The sequence below is a fragment of the Maniola jurtina genome, chromosome 5 (assembly GCF_905333055.1).
Source record: "Maniola jurtina chromosome 5, ilManJurt1.1, whole genome shotgun sequence".
NCBI lineage: Eukaryota > Metazoa > Arthropoda > Insecta > Lepidoptera > Nymphalidae > Maniola > Maniola jurtina.
In genome coordinates, this window is record NC_060033.1 from 15,411,031 (window position 1) to 15,432,528 (window position 21,498).

The following is a 21,498-nucleotide window of genomic DNA, read 5'->3' on the forward strand; positions in this document are numbered from 1 at the left end:
ATTTATATAAGTAGGTATTAGTAGGTACAATGTAATTAATACCTACACTGGATAGCAAATAATTAGAATTAACCGTTAGAGGAAATACCGGCATAGCAAACTCCGGCGCATGCAAATGTGTATTTAGCATAAGTTATTACCGTTGTCTATTTAAATATGTACCTAATTAATAATTATTATTATACTTTAGTCAAGATTCTTGAAGGAATAAAACAAAGAAATAATCATTGCAGTTTATTATTCACCAGCTAAAATACACCTATCATAAATAAAACTTAGACTTCGAAAATTGTCCATCATGACCCAGCAGACAGAATGACAGATTTAAGACACCTTTAAGTATTATGAAAAATTCTCAGGCATGCCAGTTTCCTCACAATGTTTTCCTTCAGCGTCAAAGGAAGTGATGTTTAATTCGTCGCTACTTTATTTTAGTTAAGGTTCTTGAAGGAATAAAACAAAGAAATAAAATAATTGTAGTTTATTATTCACCAGCTGGAAATATTCATAAATAAAACTGATCGATTTCGAAAAATTGTACGACATAATTATTAGCTTTCAATTTCAAAAAGCTTACATAAACTCAATCACACTGGTTACAAAAGATTTAAAAATTAACTTAGGTATTAAAAAAATCTTGTTCAGCCTTATCAAACAAAAGATGTTCTTTTGTGTCATCAGTGAGTTGACCGCGCCGCGCGGCGGCGGCGGCGGTGGTGGAGAAGGTCGCGTCGTGAGGCCAACTGCTTATATCGCGATAAACGTCCAGAGCGCCCTTCCGCCCGAAACACTGGGAATGTAAATACCGTAACGCAACTTCAGAACGTCCTCCATTTAGTTCAGAACCACATCCAAACTGTCAAAAACTTGTATAAAACTACAGAAGCAAAATATTCGTAAGTTCCGAGAAGAATGAGGAAAGGTCGGTGACTGGGGGGTGGGGAGCGGGGAGGGGCGCGTTAGTTCTCCTCGATCTCCTGCTCCTGCTCCTCGTCGAACTCGGCGTCCTCGTCGGCGGTCGCCTCCTGGTACTGCTGGTACTCGGAGACCAGGTCGTTCATGTTGCTCTCGGCCTCGGTGAACTCCATCTCGTCCATGCCCTCGCCGGTGTACCAATGCAAGAAAGCCTTGCGCCTGAACATGGCGGTGAACTGCTCCGAGATGCGCTTGAACAGCTCCTGGATGGCGGTGGAGTTGCCGATGAAGGTGGCCGCCATCTTGAGGCCGCGGGGCGGGATGTCGCACACGGCGGTCTTCACGTTGTTGGGGATCCATTCCACGAAGTAGGACGAGTTCTTGTTCTGGATGTTGAGCATCTGCTCGTCCACCTCCTTCATGGACATGCGGCCGCGGAAGATGGCGGCCACGGTGAGGTAGCGGCCGTGGCGCGGGTCGCACGCCGCCATCATGTTCTTGGCGTCGAACATCTGCTGGGTGAGCTCGGGCACGGTGAGCGCGCGGTACTGCTGGCTGCCGCGGGACGTGAGCGGCGCGAAGCCGGGCATGAAGAAGTGGAGCCGCGGGAACGGCACCATGTTGACGGCCAGCTTGCGGAGGTCCGCGTTCAGCTGGCCGGGGAAGCGCAGGCAGGTGGTGACGCCCGACATGGTGAGCGACACCAGGTGGTTGAGGTCGCCATACGTGGGGGTGGACAGTTTCAGCGTGCGGAAGCAGATGTCGTAGAGAGCCTCGTTGTCGATGCAGTACGTTTCGTCCGTGTTTTCTACCAGCTGGTGGACCGAGAGCGTGGCGTTGTAAGGCTCTACGACTGTGTCTGACACTTTGGGCGACGGGACTACGGAGTATGTGTTCATGATTCTGTCGGGGTATTCTTCTCTAATTTTGGAAATTAACAGTGTGCCCATGCCGGAGCCGGTGCCGCCGCCGAGGGAGTGTGTGAGCTGGAAACCTTGTAGACAATCGCACGATTCTGCCTCTTTGCGTACTACGTCTAAGACCGAGTCGACGAGCTCGGCGCCCTCTGTGTAGTGTCCCTTGGCCCAGTTGTTGCCGGCGCCCGACTGCCCGAAGACGAAGTTGTCGGGGCGGAAGATCTGCCCGAAAGGCCCCGAGCGGACGGAGTCCATGGTGCCGGGCTCCAGGTCGACGAGGATGGCGCGGGGCACGTACTTGCCGCCGGAAGCCTCGTTGTAGTACACGTTGATGCGTTCCAGCTGCAGGTCGGAGTCGCCATGGTAGGCGCCGGTGGGGTCGATGCCGTGCTCGTCAGAGATGATCTCCCAGAACTAGAAACAAAAGAAAGCCCGCTGTAATAAAGCTTCAACGAAATCTATAAAGAGATTTGTTCTGACTGACTGATCAACACACAACCTAAACCGCTGAAGTTAAAAACTTGAAATTTTGACAATCCGCTCCTTTTATGAAGTAGGCTAACTAGATTATAATTAAGGCCTTAGCCTTCTTCTCCAAAAATCCTTTCAAGTCTAACCTGAGCTAGACGTAGACTAAAAAGGATTTTTGAAAATTCGATCCATGGGTTTGTATAGTGAAAGTCTGACATTTATCAAGCTGACATATTTAATTGGTACTTAGGCTTTTAAATTGATTGAAGAAATATATTTTTCATGATTTTTATAAATCCCACCCGCAAAGGGGTTGATTAGAGGATGAAAGTTTGTATGTAAGTCCCTGCCCGGCTAGCATGGGCAGTTGCATGGCAAAAATTATATCCCCCGATTATATCCACTGATGTCATACAAATCAATGAATATAATCGGGGATATAATTATTTTTATCTACTGCCCATGCTAGCCGGGCTGTAGTCTAGTTATATCTACGAAAATAATATTTGGTTTTTGGGGCAAAAATGAAAAAACATGTTTAAGGGATTTTTGGAAATTCTACCTTCACTAATTTTCAAAAATCCCATTCGAGCGAAATCGGGGTGTGTCAGCTAGTCTACTAAATATAATGATGATATGGGTATTTATACATCCAGGGATGATATCTAAGTCTTGTTATTGGATGTTAGGAGTATGTTATTGAATCAGCGAATGACTCATAAGTACGTGAGTAGGGCTGAGCGATAAAATGAGTCACCGGTTGCCTGGACGACAGGATTACTGAAACAAACCCTCATCGCATGTCCGCTACAATATTCATGAGCTCCACTTTCTCAAACGTTATCGATCCAGGAGCAATAAAAATAAGTTACCATTTAAGTAACGTGAAAATTATGGTGGTACGGTTTAAAGCAGACTTTATGGCTCGCAGACCTTATAAGCTTCGAGCGTGAAACGAGTTCTTGGTTTTCCATTAGCTTCTTATCTTGTTCAAATCTTGGAGATTAGAAATGTGGGCGTTATTGTATGTAAAAAATAAGTCCCATGTGGCATTTTGTATAGTCAATAGTCATTCTGTGAAAAGGTCTTGTTCAAACTATCATGGTGGGATTTTAGATACAATCAGTAAATGTAAAAATCCGGTCAAGTGCGAGGCGGACTTACACACGAAGGGTTCCGTACCATCGCAGGGTATAAAATATATCAGTCTTTTATATGCAACAGTGGAAGTAATAACTGATAGCGCCATCTTTGATGTGATTTAGTAAACTAATTACTTCGAACACATTTTAATTTTCTTTGCAATGTAACCACAAATTCACGGTTTTCGGATGTTTTCCTTTACTTGTGCTATAAGACCTACCTACCTGCCAAATTTCATGATTCTAGGTCAACGGGAAGTAAGTACCCTATAGGTTTTGATTAGCTTAATGTCTTAACAGATAGACAGACAGATAGAGAACACAGTGTCCCTGTCATGGTTCCCTTTTTCGATACAGAACCCTAAAGATGATGAAAGATTAAACATTATTGCGGTTGTAAAAATAATTGAAAAAGAAAGGCCGATTACAAGCCGATTACGATAATTCCGATAAGATTGTTCTACAATCTAGAGTTGAAGTCATCACTCAAAATTGTTGCTTATAAAAGTCAATTCGAAATCTATTAATTTTACGTCGGGTTTTAACTGTAAATCAAATAGGTATCGCACGATCTTTTGGCGAGTCATTATTGTAAAATTGGCAATTGATTCGATTATGAACCAGTTTAGCGTTTTTGTAAATAATTCCGACTTTAAAACTAAAATCGATTAAGTGCCGATTTCACCAACGTCGAGTGACTTCTAACCGAGGAATAAATTGAGCGTAATGACAGTACATATTTGTATTGAAAACCTTCCACTTAAAATTTACTCTCGGATAAGACTTATTTTACGAGTACGTTGAAATCTAGATAATATTGAAGGAATTACTCCTTTAAAGTTATTAAAAACTTGGGTAGTTTTTTATTAACTCGCTACATTGTCAGTCTGTTTGTTTATTCGATACAAAAGCAATCGATTTTAATATTATAAAACTTCAGTGCATTATCGACATGAAGACCTGTTAATCAAATTCACGCTGATTTTGTGATAAATGTAACTATAGTTTGGTGAACGTAGATCCATAAGGAATCCACGTTTTCATCTCGAAGTGTTGATCTAGCGCCCTGTTGGTAGACGGCCGCATATCATCAGAGCATGCGACGCCTTCAAAAAAGCGCATAAAATCAATAAACATACATACATCTAACGGAACCGTCATGGAGTTTGATGGCTGCCGATCTTGGAATCGATTTAAATATCCAATCATGCAAATAATAGTTATAATAGGTACGCGACAGGTTGAAATAGCAAAAGTGCGGGTGGTGAAGACTTACCGGGTGTGTATTCACGAACGTTACTATGAAGTCTCACAGTGCGCTCGAACGCAGTGTAGGCTCCACCAATCAGATGACTGTATCACGTCAATTTGCAATGATCTGATTGGTGGAACCTACACTATGCGTTCAAGTGCACTGTGAGACATAGTAATGATTGTGAATACGGCCGTTAATCTGTTGATTGATAGTAAATAGTTATAAAAAAATACTAAATCAAAATCGGTTCATTCGTTTAGGAGCTATGGTGCCACAGACGTACACAGAATAACACCCCTCTTTTTGAGTCGGGGGTTAAAAACAGTTAAACTGATTAATAAATTCTATTTACAGTATTAAAAGTACCTACATTGAGCCAGACAAACTCCTACACTGTCTCGCGAAATCTGATTATATAGCTATCTCTACTTAAGTTACCGCCTGCGCCTACGTAAGCTAGGATTAGTCTTGTCTTTGGACAAACTTTACATAAACCGTAGACAATGTGGCTTAGAAATCTGTTTTGCATAGATAAGAAGCTAACACTTAGATTTTGGGTTTTATTCATTATCAATCGACAAACGTTCAATGATGGGCATTAAGTCTCGTGTAGGGATCCACACGCCGCGGTCTTAAGCCGCCTAAATCCAGCGGCTCAAGACCGTGAAGAAATTTTAATTGGATACTTTAAACCTAAATTCCTACGTACAACGGACAGCTACGTCTGTGAAAAAAACCTAGGATAAAGAAGAAATCCTATATCCACGTGAAAAAAGTCGCATACATCGGCTAGTGCTAGTTATACAAGTGTAAATTAAAAATTTATAACACCCCAAGAAAAGAGCTGATAACTTACAAACGGCTGAACCGATTTTCTTGGATTATAGCTAAAAATACTCTCGATCAAGCCACCTTTCAAATAAAAAAAACTAAATCAAAATCCGTTCATCAGTTTAGGAGCTACGATGCCACAGGCAGATACACAGATACACACGTCAAACTTATAACACCCCTCTTTTTGGGTCGGGGGTTAAAAATGCAGTAAGTAGGTACGCTGAAAAGTAGATCATAATACGTAAGTACAGTGTGCCTAGTGGGAGATTTTTTACCTATTCGATCGCGTAAAAGTTAACTGCGTTTTGTATGGAATTGAAACAGCGCCATCTAGTGACAAGAAGATGGCGCTGTTTCAATTCCATACAAAACGCAGTTAACTCTAATAGTTAAGTTAATAGGTTAAAAATCTCCCACTAGGCACACTGCAGTGGAATAGATAGGTATATGGATCAAGAGTGCTCCAGTGTTGGCGCGCTTCCAACTCCGGAATCAGCTGATGATATCAGGCCTTCGATCCACATCTTTCTCGCTATTCGCTATAGGTGACCTACATGACGAGGCAATAAACATTAGTCAAGTTTGCGGAATCCACTCACTGGATGGGTATGGGTGGTCGAATTATACGTAAACCGAAAAAAAATCGGTCAAGTGCGAGTCGGATTTGCCCACGAAGGGTTCCGTACCATCGTACAAGAAACAACACTAATTTTCATGGCGGCCATTTTTAACCCACGCCCCAAAAAGAGAAGTGTTATAAGTTTGATGTGTGTATCTGTCTTTGGCATGACATGGATTTTAATTTAGTTTTTTTTTTGTTTGAAAGGTGGCTTGATCGATTGTGTTCTTAGCTATAATCGAAGAAAATCGGTTCAGCCGTTTGAAAGTTATCAGCTCTTTTCTAGTTTTCTTATACCTAGATGTTTTTGTGTCGAGGATTTTTTAAATTTCGAGTTATAATTATGTTATTAGTTGTTTATAGCGGCAATAGAAATACACATTCCTATTACGGTTCACGAGATACAGCCCGCTGACAGACAGACGGACGGACAGCGGAGGCCTAGTAATAGCACAATAGGGTCCCAGCTTACGTCCGCGGTCTATTTTACCCCTTTAGGCGTTGAATTTAAAAAAAAATTCTTTGCTGATGTCTACATAATAATAGCTATCTGCATGCCACAGGCCGAACGGTCAGGTAGTTTTTGAGCTATGCACTTATAGATGGATCAGTCAGTCAGTCAGTTGCATTTTTCCTTTTACATTTTATTTAGATCATGTTAAGTACCCGTCTAAAGCCTCTCTAGCCAGCTTAAAAAACTCAGTGTCGATTTACTGAGAAGCTAGAGAACTAATCCGATTATTATTTGCAATGAAGACACAATACTGATTGGCTTAGTCATCAATCAATCTAGCTTTATAGACTTGCCTTTTGAAGTGGTATGGACAAGTCATCATACCTATTTGGATCTAAGAATAGGCTGTCTTCTTTTATGCATCCGTTAGTAGTAGACACCGGCCAAGTGCGAGTCAGACTCGCGCACTGAGGGTTCCGTACTCGGGTATTTTTCCAACATTTTGCACGATAAATCAAAAACTATTATACATAAAAATAAATAAAAATCTGTTTTAGGATGTACAGGTAAAGCCCTTTCATATGATACCCCACTTGGTATAGTTATTTTGAAAATTGAAACATAACCACAAATTCGCGGTTTTCAGATTTATTCCTGTACTTGTGCTATAAGACCTACCTATATACCAAATTTCATAATTCTAGGTCAACGGGAAGTACCCTATAGGTTTCTTGACAGACACGACGGACAGACAGACAACAAAGTGATCCTATAAGGGTTCCGTTTTTCCTTTTGATGTACGGAACGCTAAAAATGGGTCATAAAATTCCTGTTAGCTAGGCATTTCGTTCCAAGAGACAGGGAATGTGCTTTTATATTCGGTCGTTTATATTTATGGTTGTTTCATGTCGGTCTGTCAGTCAATAAAGCCGTAGGAGCGCGCTGTTTCGTCACAGTTACAGTTTGGTTTAGTTTCAGCGGTTATTTCAGCCACGCGGAAGCGCGGTCAACGAACTGCGGGCATGCGCCGTTCCTTCCTGTGCGATTATCATTATCGATTCGCTTTTTTTTGTACGTTTCTTTTGGCACAGATAATAACTTGCGAAGAAATCACTAAATATGGCAATTATAGTGTAACTAGTCACCCGCCCCGGTTTCGCACGAAGCTTATTACAACTTTTGTAGGGATCTCTAATTTTTTTGAAAAATAAAATACAGGCTCACTAAATAAGGCAATTATAGTGTAATTAGCGACCCGCCCCGGCTTCTCACGGGTAGCTTATTAGTTATCACAATTTTCGTACGGATCTCTAATTTTCTTGAAAAATATAATATAGCGTAGGTATGAATAATGTAGCTTACTACTGGTGAAAGAATTTACAAAATCGGTTCAGTAGTTCCAGAGATTACTTCCTACAAACAAACTTACTAACTTTATCTCTTTATATTATTAGTATAGATGGAGAAAGGAAGTTGGCACATAGTTCGAAAAACCAGCCAAATGCGAATCAGACTCGCGCGCCCGTAGGGTTCCGTACTAGGGTATTTTTTCCAACATTTTGCATGATAAATCAAAAACTACTATGCATAAAATAAATAAATAAACTGTTTTAGAATGTACAGGTAGGATACGAAATTAGGAACACACTACATAATATTATAATACAACAGATACAACTGAAGAATTTACTGACTATAAGGAAAATTGCTAGAATTTAGATCACAGTGATTGGTATGTGTCAGTACATTTTTGGTAGGTATTTTTTTTTTTTTACAAAGAATATTAGCCATGTTAAATGACTAATATTCCCCTTTCTTCTCCAACTAAGCGTCAGGCTTGTGCTAGGAGTAGGTACGACAATTATAGTGCAACGGGCGGGGTTTGAACCGTCGACCTTTCGGTTTTCAGTCCACTCCTTTACCGGTTGAGCTATTGAGGCTATTTTGCTGCTAATGTAGATAAATAATGAATGCAGTGATAGCCTAGTGGTTAAAATGGTCTCCTATTAAGGGGGTTAGGTTTCTATTCTGGACATTTCGGAGTTAAGTGGGGTTTGAATATAGGTAGCAGGTAGGTGGGTAGAAAGTTATAACTTGCTTCAACGGTGAAGGAAAACATCTTGAAGAGACTTGCATGCTTGAGAGTTCTATCTATTATACATAATATACTTATACTAAAACTTTTATTCTAAGGAGACCCATTGCTCAGTAGTGAGCCGGCGATGGGTTAGTGTGATGATGAGTTAAATAATTAATTAGCTTAACTACCAGGTAGGTAGATAATTTGATTTTACTTCATTTCATAGGAGAAATTCCTGGTTTTGAATAGAAAACACTCAGAAAGGAAGTTAGGTCATACCTACTTTGCTTTCTATGTGCTAATGTCTATGACCTACATCATCATCAGCTACAGCTGATGAGTCTCAAAATGAAAAGGGTTTGGCTATAGATAGGCACCACGGTGGCCAAGTGCAGATTCACAGACTTCACACCTCTTTGAGAACACTGTAGAAGAACTCCCAGTCATGCAGGTTTCCTCACGATACCTAGATCCTCAATTCATTTTTTGATAACTAGAAAGGTAACTAGCCCTACTCCTAAAACTAGTTTTTTCTTGTGGGCATTACGTGACAATCCCTAAGGCCTACGTATAGGCAAAAAAAAAATGGTTTTTAAATGTTCACCTACTGGCAAAAAGGAATTTTTTAACACATGGCTAATTTCCTGGAGGAAAAAACCGCCATACGGCAGCTGTTATTGTTCCTAGTTCGTAATTCGAACGTTACAAATAACGCATTCTGATTGGTCGCCCTTTATCAGTGGGACGCGTAGGTAAATAACCTTGGGGGCTCAACTATGCGTGCCCTAACGGTTTTTTTGTGGCGGCAAAGTAGTTCCAAGTAAAAAAAAAAATATCTACATGATACGTACTAGGTACCAAATATAGCTAAATATTAGTACTCAGTGCCTGTAATTCAATAACGTTATCATAAATGAAACAATAGATAATAAAATGATTCATACATGACTTAACAATCGCTGTATATGAATTTCGAATCAAAACTGAGTTGAAGCGTTCACGACGAAGAGAAATTTCAAATTTCGAACAAAGAACTGCGAATTTGCGACCGGCAAATGGCGACATAGCACGTGGAATGAAAATTTGAACTAGAAAATCAACGTGAAAGTCACTATCTCAGTACCCAATTCAAAACTTTCGAATCAAAGAAATAGACAACTAAAAAATAAAATATCTACTCATTTTTGTATAATAAACAGGTTTAAAATATCGCTGAATGTTTCTAACCTTAGGAAAATGAAAACTTTTATATGCGAAATCGGAGCATGCGCAAAATTCGAAAATCGAACGGCCACACCCACTCGTACAAAAAAATGTAATGACAAGTACTTTGCAGGCTTTGATTCACGTATTAGGTACTTTATAAACAACTGTTTTCTTTGTGTAGCCGAGTTTTTCTCCGGGACTTGGTGGCGTCACAAAATGCCGGCCGCGCATTCCCAGACGATAGCACAAAAACCTACGTAAAGTATGAAAAACATGGTATTTACCTTAGCGCCGATCTGGTTTCCGCACTGACCGGCTTGAATATGTACGATTTCCCTCATTTTGTGAATGTGAACTTAATAAATTACTTAACACTAATATATTTTTCTGCTCCGCACGCACCACGTACTTTCGTGGCTGCTTGAAGAATAATAGCGCCGTTCGTTCCGGCGAGCTCTCCACGAAAGCGGGTTTTCGAATAGTGAGGCACGGCGTTTATCGATATCTTTTGGCGCATTGCGACATCTCAAGTTTTGAAATACTGCCTTTTAATTCAATAATGTGGAACAGCTTACATCCTACTAAAAACATAATTGATGCCAAATATCCTGTGCTAGTAAATACTATGAAGAGGAAAGACATGCTTGATTGTCCGTAATCGATAAACTCAGAAAGTTTTGAACTGATTTTAAAAATTCTTTCAACATTAGAAAGCTACTTTATCTAGAAGTAACATAGGCTGTTAATTACATAATATGTACCACGGATAATGTCGTGGGCAAAAGCTAGTATGAAATATTTTTGCTGCTCACTTCTTCTTTTATTACCAAATATTGTTTTGTAGAACCGATTTTATTAAAATTTAGTGCAATATGTGAGTCAAAGTAGATGGTTTTAAACTGCAAAAGAAGCAGCTAATTAATGATTTAATATGAGCATGAGAACTAATAATATATTATGAAAGATTGTTTCTTTGATTCGATTTATTTTTAAAAGAAAACATTTTGGTTGAACTTTCTATTTTGAGGTTTAAGTATTATCAACGTCAAAAGCTGGAATTTTTAGGGTTCCGTACCTCAAAAGGAAAACCGGAACCCCTTGTAGAATCACTTTGTTGTCTGTCTATCTGTCTGTCTATCCGTCCGTCGTGCCTGTCAAGAAAACCTATAGGGTACTTCCCGTTGACCTAGAACCATGAAATTTGGCAGGTAGGTAGGTCTTATAGCACAAGTAAAGGGGTAAATCTTAAACTGTGAATTTACATCACAAAAAAAAACTAAAATGTGTTTCAATTTTCAAAGTAAGATAACTATACCAAGTGCGGTATCGTATAAAAAGGCTTTACCTGTACATTCTAAAACAGATTTCTATTTATTTTTAAGCATAATAGTTTTTTAGACATCGTGCAAAATGTTAAAAAAAATACCCGAGTACGGAACCCTCGGTGCGGGAGTCTGACTCGCACTTGGCCAGTTTTTTATGATAGGTAGTGTTCAAGGCTAAATATTTTTTTCTCGTTTAAAGAGCAGCATTGAAATATGGGCGCTTGAAAGTAGTTTCGATAAGAAGCTTCGCTTCAAAAATACTGTTTATAGTACTTATCAGATTTTTTTTAACAGTTAGTAGTTACCACATAGGTACTTGTCGTAGTTATCATGAAAAAATTATAATTTACGTCCATATATAATTTAATTAACTTGGACAAAGGGGCTTCTTGTGATAAGTCGTTTGGGTTTAGGGATGTGGCCTCAAATGTGACAAACAGACATACTGACATACTTTCACACTTATAATATTATTAGTGTGCTATCTATAGCGAATATCCGGATGATTGCGTAATATGAATTTTAACTTAAGTGTAAAACATTGAAATCAACACCATTATCATCATGATTAACCCATCGCCAACCCACTACTGAGTAAGGGTCTCCTTCCAGAATAAGAAGGGAATAAGGTCATAGTCTACCACGCTGACCTATTGCGGATTCGCACACTTCACACACGTTTGAGAATATTATGGAGAACTTTCGGTATAACTTGAGATAAGTTTAGTGGTGCGTGCCTGGAATCGAACCCCAGACTCCCTGACTAGGAGACCGTCATCTTAACCACTGGCTATCATCGCTAAACATAAAAATACCTGTTATAAATAACTTATCGACATCGATATCGCCCAATCACTACTCAGAACTCGCTGCTTCCTGATTGGCTAGCAACGCCATAACCATTATCAGAGTACCAACTTTGTAAAAATAATATATTCGATAACGTTTAATATCTTTTATATTTATTATCCGACAATAAAATATGTCAAATTGAGTTATGCTTAGAAACAAGTTATTAATTTATGATGGGTATGATAAAATATGTTAGTAATGAGTAATTTTCGTTATATATTGACAGGTTTGTGCAGATGTTTCACGTTGTAAGGTTGGTATTGATCGCCGGCCGGCAGGCGCAGACGGCAGACTTGGCCCTTTAGGGGCTGAGGGGTGGGGTCCGATTCGAATCCTGAATATATCATATCGGGGCCAATATTTTATATAGGACATGACTAACTATAATATTATTTTTATCAAAAATCAATAATTGTACATAAGTAGGTAATCAATTCATAAAATTGGTTCCATTTAAGTATGTACTTTTATAAAGTAGAGATGGGTAAGATTGGTATTAAAAGCTTGGGTTTTATGATGCCATTTAAAAACTTTTAAATAAAAAGCGTATTCGAGGTAAATAGTAGATAATGTTTCGTGGATTTAAAGGTTCCCTTAGAACAATTCACAAATTCAATAGATTTTTTATCACGAAAAATTATCAGTATTTTGCATGCCTAATCGATAATAACTAGCAACTGTTTCACTCGGCGAAAATATAAATCCTCTTTATAAGAATTTACACATTTCTCGAATACGCATAAGAATTTTGAAAAATAAATTTTAATTCTTGTCTACATTATAAAGTGAACCTAAGTACAAAATATCGTGTAGCCCCGCCCGTTTTCTTGGTCTACAGGTTTGGGTTGGCCGTTGAGTCAGTAAATCAGGACTTTTTAGGTACCTACCCACATTACATGTACGATAGGTACCTATTGATGGAAGAGGCAGGGGCGTAGCTACCGCCGTATTTGCCGTATCAATTATACGGGGCCCCCGGGCCACGGGGGCCCCCAAAGTGTGTAAGGAAAAAGAATAAAAACTTTCTAATTTATTTTATTTTACAAATGACAAAATTCTATAAAGCAATTCCTTTTTTTCCCGCCTTAAGCGTGCGTTCAAAAGTTGGCAACACTACATCGTTATGGCGGGCTGCGGGACTTCCCCGTTTTACTTACTTCATCTTCAACTCAGCGGGGAATCCCCGGGAATCCTTCATCGATATCGCGATGTACGTGTACGTTGTTGTACTTTGCATTGGATGTTAAACCACGGAGTGCAGTGCACTGTTTTTAAAAACAGTAGGCGAAAAATAACGAAGCGTTTTTTTGATGAGTTATCACAAGATGAGAGAATTTCCGACCCGGAATCCTATTTCAAAGTCAATGTATGCTATTGCTGTTTAGATATATTAATTTCTCAAACTAAAGAAAGATTTCAGAGCCTTTGCAACCTGAGTAGTATATTCGAAATATTACAACCGGAGAAACTCCTATCTTCTTCAAGCGAAGAGATATTAAACGCTTCCGGAAAACTGTCTGCTAAATACAGTAAAGACATCTCACTTAATCTTTGTGACCAATTAAAGGCTCTAAAAACATGCTTAAATTCTGAAATTAAAAAAATTTATTCCATTAAAGAACTCATTGAATTATTGGTAGTAAAATTCAATAGTCTTGCATCCAGTTTTCCCGAGGTAATCACAGCATGCTTTTTATTCTTGACCCTTCCAGTTACAACCGCAACGGCAGAAAGAAGTTTTTCAAAATTAAAACTAATAAAAAATTACTTAAGAACTTCAATGGGACAAGAACGGCTGTCAGACATCTCACTATTGTCCATAGAGGCAGAAACTTTAGAAAAACTAAAATCATCATCAGCCATAAATGATTTAATAAATCAGTTTGCCGATAAAAAGGCAAGGGAGTGAATATTTAAAATTCGATTTTTATTTGTAAAATGGGTAAATTATGTGATAAATAAATATTACTTCTCACAATATTTTTTTTCTTTTGTGAAAAATCTTTACCTCCATATAAGGGCCTCCAAAAAAATTTTTATACGGGGCCCCGACAAGGCACGCTACGCCACTGGGAAGAGGCTATGGCCCAGCAATGAGGATTATGTTGCAGAGAGATGGGTGATGAAACACTCGTCACCAACCACCTAACAGCCACATCCTCTGCTCCTAGGGCTATGCCCCATGGGTGCGTCTACTGCGCCCTCTGCTCGGGACACTCAGAGGGACGCGCAGACAACACCCCCTCCCTGCCAGGTCAATCAACCATGGCTAACAATATCCCAAGAGAAATTGTTAACCATGTAACCAGGGTACACCGGCCCAAGCGCTGCTGTTACCCTCAACTCTCAGTCACACGGGGAGGTTACCTGGTTACCTACCTGGTTATAGTACCTGGTTATTAAGGTGTGGTACCCAAAGGGTGCCAGCCACGTGCTAACAGTAGGTCTGTACCCTAATGCCTCCGCCCCAGCGGTGGGATATGGAACTTCGTGAGGTTTTTAGTCGGTAGGAGTCCGACGTAACCACTGTCCTCACAAAAAAAAAAGAAGTTACCTACCTGGAGTCTGTTGTGCACTACCTATTAATAGCTACTGATAAGCGGTCGTTAACCGGACGAACGCTTAGATAAGAGCTTTGTAATCTTTTTGTTTAACTTTTAAGCTTTTTATGCGCCTACTCAAACTATGCTAAATAAGGCACCTCATCTTGAATTTCTGAGAACTGCAAAGGAAATTTGTTTTAACGGTGAAGGAAAACATCGTGAGGAATCCTGCATATGCCTGAGAGTTCCCCGTATGTTCTCAAAGGTGTGTGAGGTCTGCCAATCCGCACTTGGCTAGCGAGGATTATGGCCTAAAGTAAATCCTTCTCATTCTGAGAGGAGAGTAGTGGGCCGACGATATGTTGATCATAAGTAAACTTATGCATAGGTACCATAATTATTGTCACTAAAATAATATTATGCTGGGTTCCCATGGTGACCTCGCACTGGAAAGAACAGAGTTGAAAGACCCTCCATCAGATGGACAGACGGCATCAAACGAGTAGCAGGGAACCGCTGGATGGCGGCGGCGCAAGACCATGGCGTGTAGAAGTCTCTATGGGTTACTTACCCATGTCCAACTGTTGAGGTCAATCGGGTGATAATGATGATGGTGATTATTATTGTTGTCATTTACGATTACGAATAAGGCTATAGTACGCGACAAGTCGAGATGGCAATCGGGGTGCGGACACCCGCACAGCCCCCGCGCTTACTCGGTGCGGGATAGCCCTGGTGCGCGGCGTCCCCCGCCTCATACTATACTACTATAAACTACTATACTATATTATTATAGTATAGGTCAGGCGTTATTTTGCGGAAGTCCATGATATACAAGGAACCAAAAGCTTAATTTGCTATAATCCGCCAAACCAAACAAATCTGTATGGTGCAACATGCATACACGTATTTGTCACGATCGTCACTTTGTAATAAATAGGCATTGTAAGGTCTACATCTCCTGAGGATGCTCCGGTGTCGGGGCGAAACGTGCGTCGAGTGGTGTTGGGATTTGTGTGGTGCTGCGTGGTGGTGGTGCGTATGGCTGGCTTTTCCTGCATGTTTATCAGTGGGAGGGCGATCGGTGCATGTCGCATGCTGCATGTTGCACCATACAGATTTGTTTGGTTTAGCGAATTATTAAGCTTTTGGTTCCTTGTACAACTATACTATAGGTAAATAATAACTGTACAGTGACGACCATCTGTTCGAAGTCGGAACCTCGAAGAGAGAAATCCGCGTCAGCAAGGCGCCGGCCATCTTGGTGCGTCGGGCGGTCGCCTCGCGATGATTGTCGTACATCGCTGGCTTTCTTTAAACAATTTTACTTGGTCTCTTCTAACTAAACGATTCCCTGTATTCGAAGTACTACTAACCTGTGGAACCAGCTGTCAAATGCAGTGGTCCATCAAAGTCATAAATTACAAAAAAAATTACTAGTAGGTACCTAATTAGGTAAATAAGTATTGAGGCAAGCGCGCTCCAACTTTAGATTTCCATAGAATAATACTAAACCACTGGAGTGGTAACTTTTCTTAAATGATTGTCGACAAACGCAAGCCTACCCTGTATTTTGTCAACTGCCACTTCTTGATTTACGGGTTACCAGCATCAAAAATACGGGTTTTAGATTTTTTAGGTGAGACAGAGTTATTTACAGTGTGACATAGATATTTTAAACTTATTGTTTGAAGAAACAGCTTTTAAAAGCTCCTCATTTTGGGACAAAAATGTTTAACTTGTAATTCCACCTTCACACTTCACAGTACCTATCAATATTGAGTCGATTTCGGCTACGCGCCACGGTCCACGGCCACGCACAAGGAAAATATTCTTTCTATTGGAAAAATAGCCAGGGTTGGGTTTCGCCAGCCAGCTTCGGCTGAATTTGTAAAAAATACGGAAGCTTTATTTATCCTGTATTTTATTTTCGCAATTACGGGTTTCTGTAGTATCATACCCTGAAATACGGGATGACCCGTAAAATACGGGACATCTGGCAATTCTACCTGTTAAATACATACAGGTCAAACGACGTGTATGTATTTTACAGGTAGGCTTCGCCGCAGCTAGGCAAAGATAAAAAAAAATTGCTCTCAAAAAAGCTCAAAGGAGTAATGTAAAGCATCCATTTATCGGTGTTCTGAGATGAATATTGCATGTACATAACAATAAAATATTGTTACTTACCTAACCTATGTATTTCAATGGTAGGTAGGTACGTATGTTTCGTAAACAGTAGTGACTCAGAAAACTTTCACAAATCGATCAACACCATGTAAGAGTAAAGACTAAAATGGCGGCCTTACCTTATCAGTGCAGGTTTTTGTGGACACACTTACGACCAAGCCTGTACCAGAAAAGTCGTTGTCGATCAGAATTCAAATGTCGATAGCCGACGGAAATATCCCTACAAATATTTCTGCTTACATCTGAATTAGGTAAAAGTAAATAGATAAAGTGAAAAATAGGTAAAACTGAAGTGGCAGTGGGCAGGCCATGCCTGTCGTAGAGGCGATGGCCGTCGGAGCCGGAAAGTCCATGAGCGGAGACCGCGTATAAGCAAGCGTAGCGTGGGACGCCCTCCAGCACGATGGACAGACGATATAAAGCTAAAGAAGTAGCTGGATGAGGAAGGCTGAGGACCGGGTGTGGTGGTGCTCATTAGGGAAGGCCTATCAAATATTCCCTGCTGGGAAGTAAACCCGGGACCTCCCATCCCAGTTATTAAAGACCACTGCAATGCCACTGTGTGATGTGATTGTGGTCAAGCGCAAGCAAACTTGCAGTTTCTGGGCATTAAAAAACAATAATACTGATTCACTTCATGTGTCATAAATAAAGTGGTTTTATGATTAATCTTCTAAGCATAATGTTATTACTACGTGGGAAGGAAGGTCAGTCAAGTAAAAAGGTTAGTTTTATTTGAGGTTCTTCCTGTCGATTGCACAGATGTCTTTGACACAGTTTATCTAGAACTAGAATTAAAAAAAAATAATGGCCACAGTAATCATGGCTTAATATTCCCCTTTCCCGTCCAACTAAGCGTAAAGCTTGTGCTAGGAGTAGGTGCGACAATAGTGCAACGGGTGGGGTTTGAATTGAACCGCCGACCTTTCAGAATTCTGTCCGCTCCTGCCGTTGACGATTGAAGCTTGGGCTATTGAGGATGAGTTATTCTATCTACTGAGGTACTTACTTTTAAGAAGTGTTAGGTTAGGTTTCTAAGACTGCAATTCTTATTAAATTAATTTTAGTCCTTCGATTAATCGATTGTGTAGATTTTTTACATAGTTAGTCATAGCTTAAAGCCATTATTTTCTAAATAGAGTGTTCTACATTTTGCGCTGTGTGCAAACCCGTTTCACGCTGGGTTTTTTTTACCGATAGAAGTAAGCCCTTGACTGCAATCTTACCTGGTGTAATTGATGATGCAGTCATGGAACGTGGAAGGGATATGGCAATCTTTATTAAACCCCTTTAGTTTCTACACGGCATCGTACTAGAACGCCGGTTTTGGATAGGTTTAGGTAGCTAGGTACCTTACCTAACTACCTAGGTAAGTATATCCAGGATTTCTGACAGCATTTATCCTAATCCAATCGTTGTCTACATTTCATTTCCATTTTGATTTCTGAGGAGGAGTAGTTGTCAGCTTTGTAAGAGATTTTGAATGATTTGCACCATCATGTGAATAACCAATGACGTGTTCATACGGTCTACATATTTTAAGGTGTTATTTTGTTAACCTGTATACACACGGTATGACATAAGCCTTGTTTTGACGAACTGACATCATTTTGTTATCACCGCCACTTTACCTTGAACCGTCTCGTCGCAGCACTCGCTCATGATTTACAGCCAATGGACTTTAATAACGGGATCTGTAGAGGTCTCTCAAAATGGCCGTGTGTGTGCACTTCTAAATATAGAAGTATGATGTCAGGTGTCGAAGAGTTAAGTGCCAATACGTCTGAATACCTTTTATCCTTTTTGAGACTGGAGACATCATTTCAAAGAGTTAAATCCAAAGGTATGGGATATGGAGGTTCTTGGCCATCTAATTTCCATGCATTGTCAAGATTAGCATGTTTATCAAGCTTATTGAAATGCGCATCAAACTTTTATTAGATAGATAATATATCAAATCATTCACTTTTGTTGTTGTCATTAGTGGACGAAGGTCCCTTGCAAGAATATAAGGCATGCCAAATTAGAAACACCTCTTTGAAAGTGTCGATTCTCCATTAAAATTATTATAACATATTATTATAACATATTTAAAAAGCTTTTTTACTGTTAAAGTGCTAACTATCACTAATTGCTTTGGGTGTGTCGGTTTCTATTTACCTGCGCCCTGCCCTCTTTTATGGTTTGCCAGTTTTAATTAATATTTTTTTATACTTTCTTTTAACTGTCCAATTTTATCAGCTTTATTACCGAACTTAAAGTCAATTAAAGCGTGTATAAAAAGTTTTGCTAATAAATTGCAGTGCTGTTAAAATAACGATCTCTTCAGCATGATTATCATAGCCTACTTTTATTTCTTTAATTATGTTATGTATACTAAAATTGATGATTTTCAATTAGCATTAAGGTTTACTATTGGTGACTCTACAATTACTATAATTAGCTGATCGATCATATTAGTAGCAATACGTGACATGTCGGCAGTGGCGTAACTATATCATCTAGGGCCCGTGGCAAATTCTTTTAATGGGGCCCTATCAGTAAAAATCGACACGTTGTACTCAGTTTAATTTTAATAAACTTCGAGAGTTTCAGCATACCCACTCAATTACACATTGTACCTACATATCCCACTAATGGCCATAGGCAAGGCCGTAGCCAGGACAGCCGTTCAGGGGGCACGGCAGTGCCCCCGCCAAGACGAGCCAAACGGCGGCCGGGGCGCTACGTACCTTTTTCTCGAAGTGTTTCGCCGTATTTTCGACCCGTCATAACTTCGGTCTGGATGACGCTAGAAAGCTGAAATTTTCAGTATAAGGTGTCCTCACCAAATTTACCAAATATACCAAATATCAAATATCTAGCTTTTATGGTTACAGATTTATTGATACCTAAAATACGCCGATTTCGTCCCTCACTGATGATCATCAAAACCTCTACTCAAAACCTCTAAGGCACTTCCCGAAGTCCTAGAAGACTGAATTTTGGTATGTAGACTAGAAATTGACTACAAACTACAGGAAAATTAAGAAATTGGAAATGCCCCCCCTCTACGCCTCTTAAGGGTGAAGCAAATCTGTAAATTCTGTCGCTAGAATGCTGATATTTTCAGGATAAGATGTCCTTGGCAGATTTATTAAACGCATTGAGTATCAATTGTCTAGCTTTTATAGTTTCAGATTTATTGACAGTCAAAACTTCTAGTCTGTAATTCTAGGGTACTTCCCGAAGTCCTAGAAGACTGAAATTTGGTGTGTACACTATAAATTGCATACAAACTACAGGAAAATTAAGAAATTCAAAATTTTCCCCCTCCACTCCCACGTATGGGGGAAGCAAATTATTTATAAAGTCTATCGCTAAGAATGCTGATATTTTCAGGATAATATGTCCTTGACAGACTTATCAAACTTACCAAGTATCAATTGTCTACCTGTTATGGTTTCAGATTTATTGCCATTCAAAACCCCTTTAGTCAAAAGTTCTAAAGTACTTCCCTAAGTCCTAGAAGACTGAAATTTGTTATGTAGGCTAGGGATTTCATTCAAACAACAGGAAAATAAACTTTTCCCAGTCTGTACATTTAAAAAATGTGTTTCCTGAAGTCCTAAAAGACTAAAATTTGATATATCTGCTTTAAAATTGAGTTGCAAGATTCCACTCAAACAAACATAGTTACATACATTGCAAGTGGAATAAAAGCTTTTAAAAAAAGAGGTAACGATAGAGAGCGGGCCATGAAAATGATGTAGGTACCTACAAAAAATAGATCCAAAAAAAAAAATCTAGGGCACCTGCCAAAAAGAAATGAAATCCCACCAAAAACATTTCATGTAAAATATTGCCAAGACTCACAAGTTCATAATGCTTTCACTGTTAAAAAGTTATGAGATCTCTAGTAGAGCCAAGCCCCTAGCTGAGCTTAGAATTTCGCTGCCCATGGGACCTATCCCAAGTCCAAAGTATATAGCTCTTAAATGCTCTTAAGTATATCACATTTATAACAATAAAGAACAAATAACTCTACTTACAAGCTCTGATTCTACAAACCCTAAATCTTGGTTAAAAAAGTACGGCTTGGCCGTTTAATGTTCGTAAAACTATTACATGACATAACATATTATATTAAGGTCATAAGGAATAGTTTGTTCGACAATTACTAATTTGTATTATACTTCATGATTGTCGCACAAGCTATTACGGGCTTAAATATCATATCAGATAAAAGTACCACGAACATTAAACGGCCAAGCCGTCCTTTTTTAACCAAGATTTAGGGTTTGTAGAATCAGAGCTTGTAAGTAGAGTTATTTGTTCTTTATTGTTATAAATGTGATATACTTAAGAGCATTTAAGAGCTATATACTTTGGACTTGGGATAGGTCCCATGGGCAGCGAAATTCTAAGCTCAGCTAGGGGCTTGGCTCTACTAGAGATCTCATAACTTTTTAACAGTGAAAGCATTATGAACTTGTGAGTCTTGGCAATATTTTACATGAAATGTTTTTGGTGGGATTCAATTTGACAGCAAGATAGAAAACAACAAGATATAGGAGCGCGAGCGCAATTTATTTTGTTTAATACAGATAACAAGTGTAAATTAAAAATTTATAACACCCCCGACGATCCAAAGTATTTGAATTTTCCAAAACATCATTTTCAAATAAATAATTATGTATTTAGGCAACGTCCATC

At 39.4% G+C, this 21,498-nt stretch overlaps 1 protein-coding gene and 1 long non-coding RNA gene across 2 annotated transcripts; one reads left to right on the forward strand and one right to left on the reverse strand.

Annotated features, from left to right (window-relative positions):
* Positions 1 to 466: 466 nt before the first annotated feature.
* LOC123865512 (tubulin beta-1 chain) lies at positions 467 to 10,343 on the reverse strand. Its single transcript, XM_045906578.1, has 2 exons — positions 10,178 to 10,343; positions 467 to 2,246 (listed from the first exon to the last, which is right to left on the reverse strand). The coding sequence occupies exons 1-2, from the start codon at positions 10,232 to 10,234 to the stop codon at positions 960 to 962; spliced, it is 1,344 nt and encodes a 447-aa protein (XP_045762534.1). The 5' UTR covers positions 10,235 to 10,343; the 3' UTR covers positions 467 to 959.
* LOC123865518 lies at positions 3,754 to 10,579 on the forward strand. Its single transcript, XR_006795984.1, has 3 exons — positions 3,754 to 4,177; positions 9,359 to 9,360; positions 10,569 to 10,579. It is a non-coding gene; the product is annotated as an uncharacterized LOC123865518 (long non-coding RNA).
* Positions 10,580 to 21,498: the final 10,919 nt, after the last annotated feature.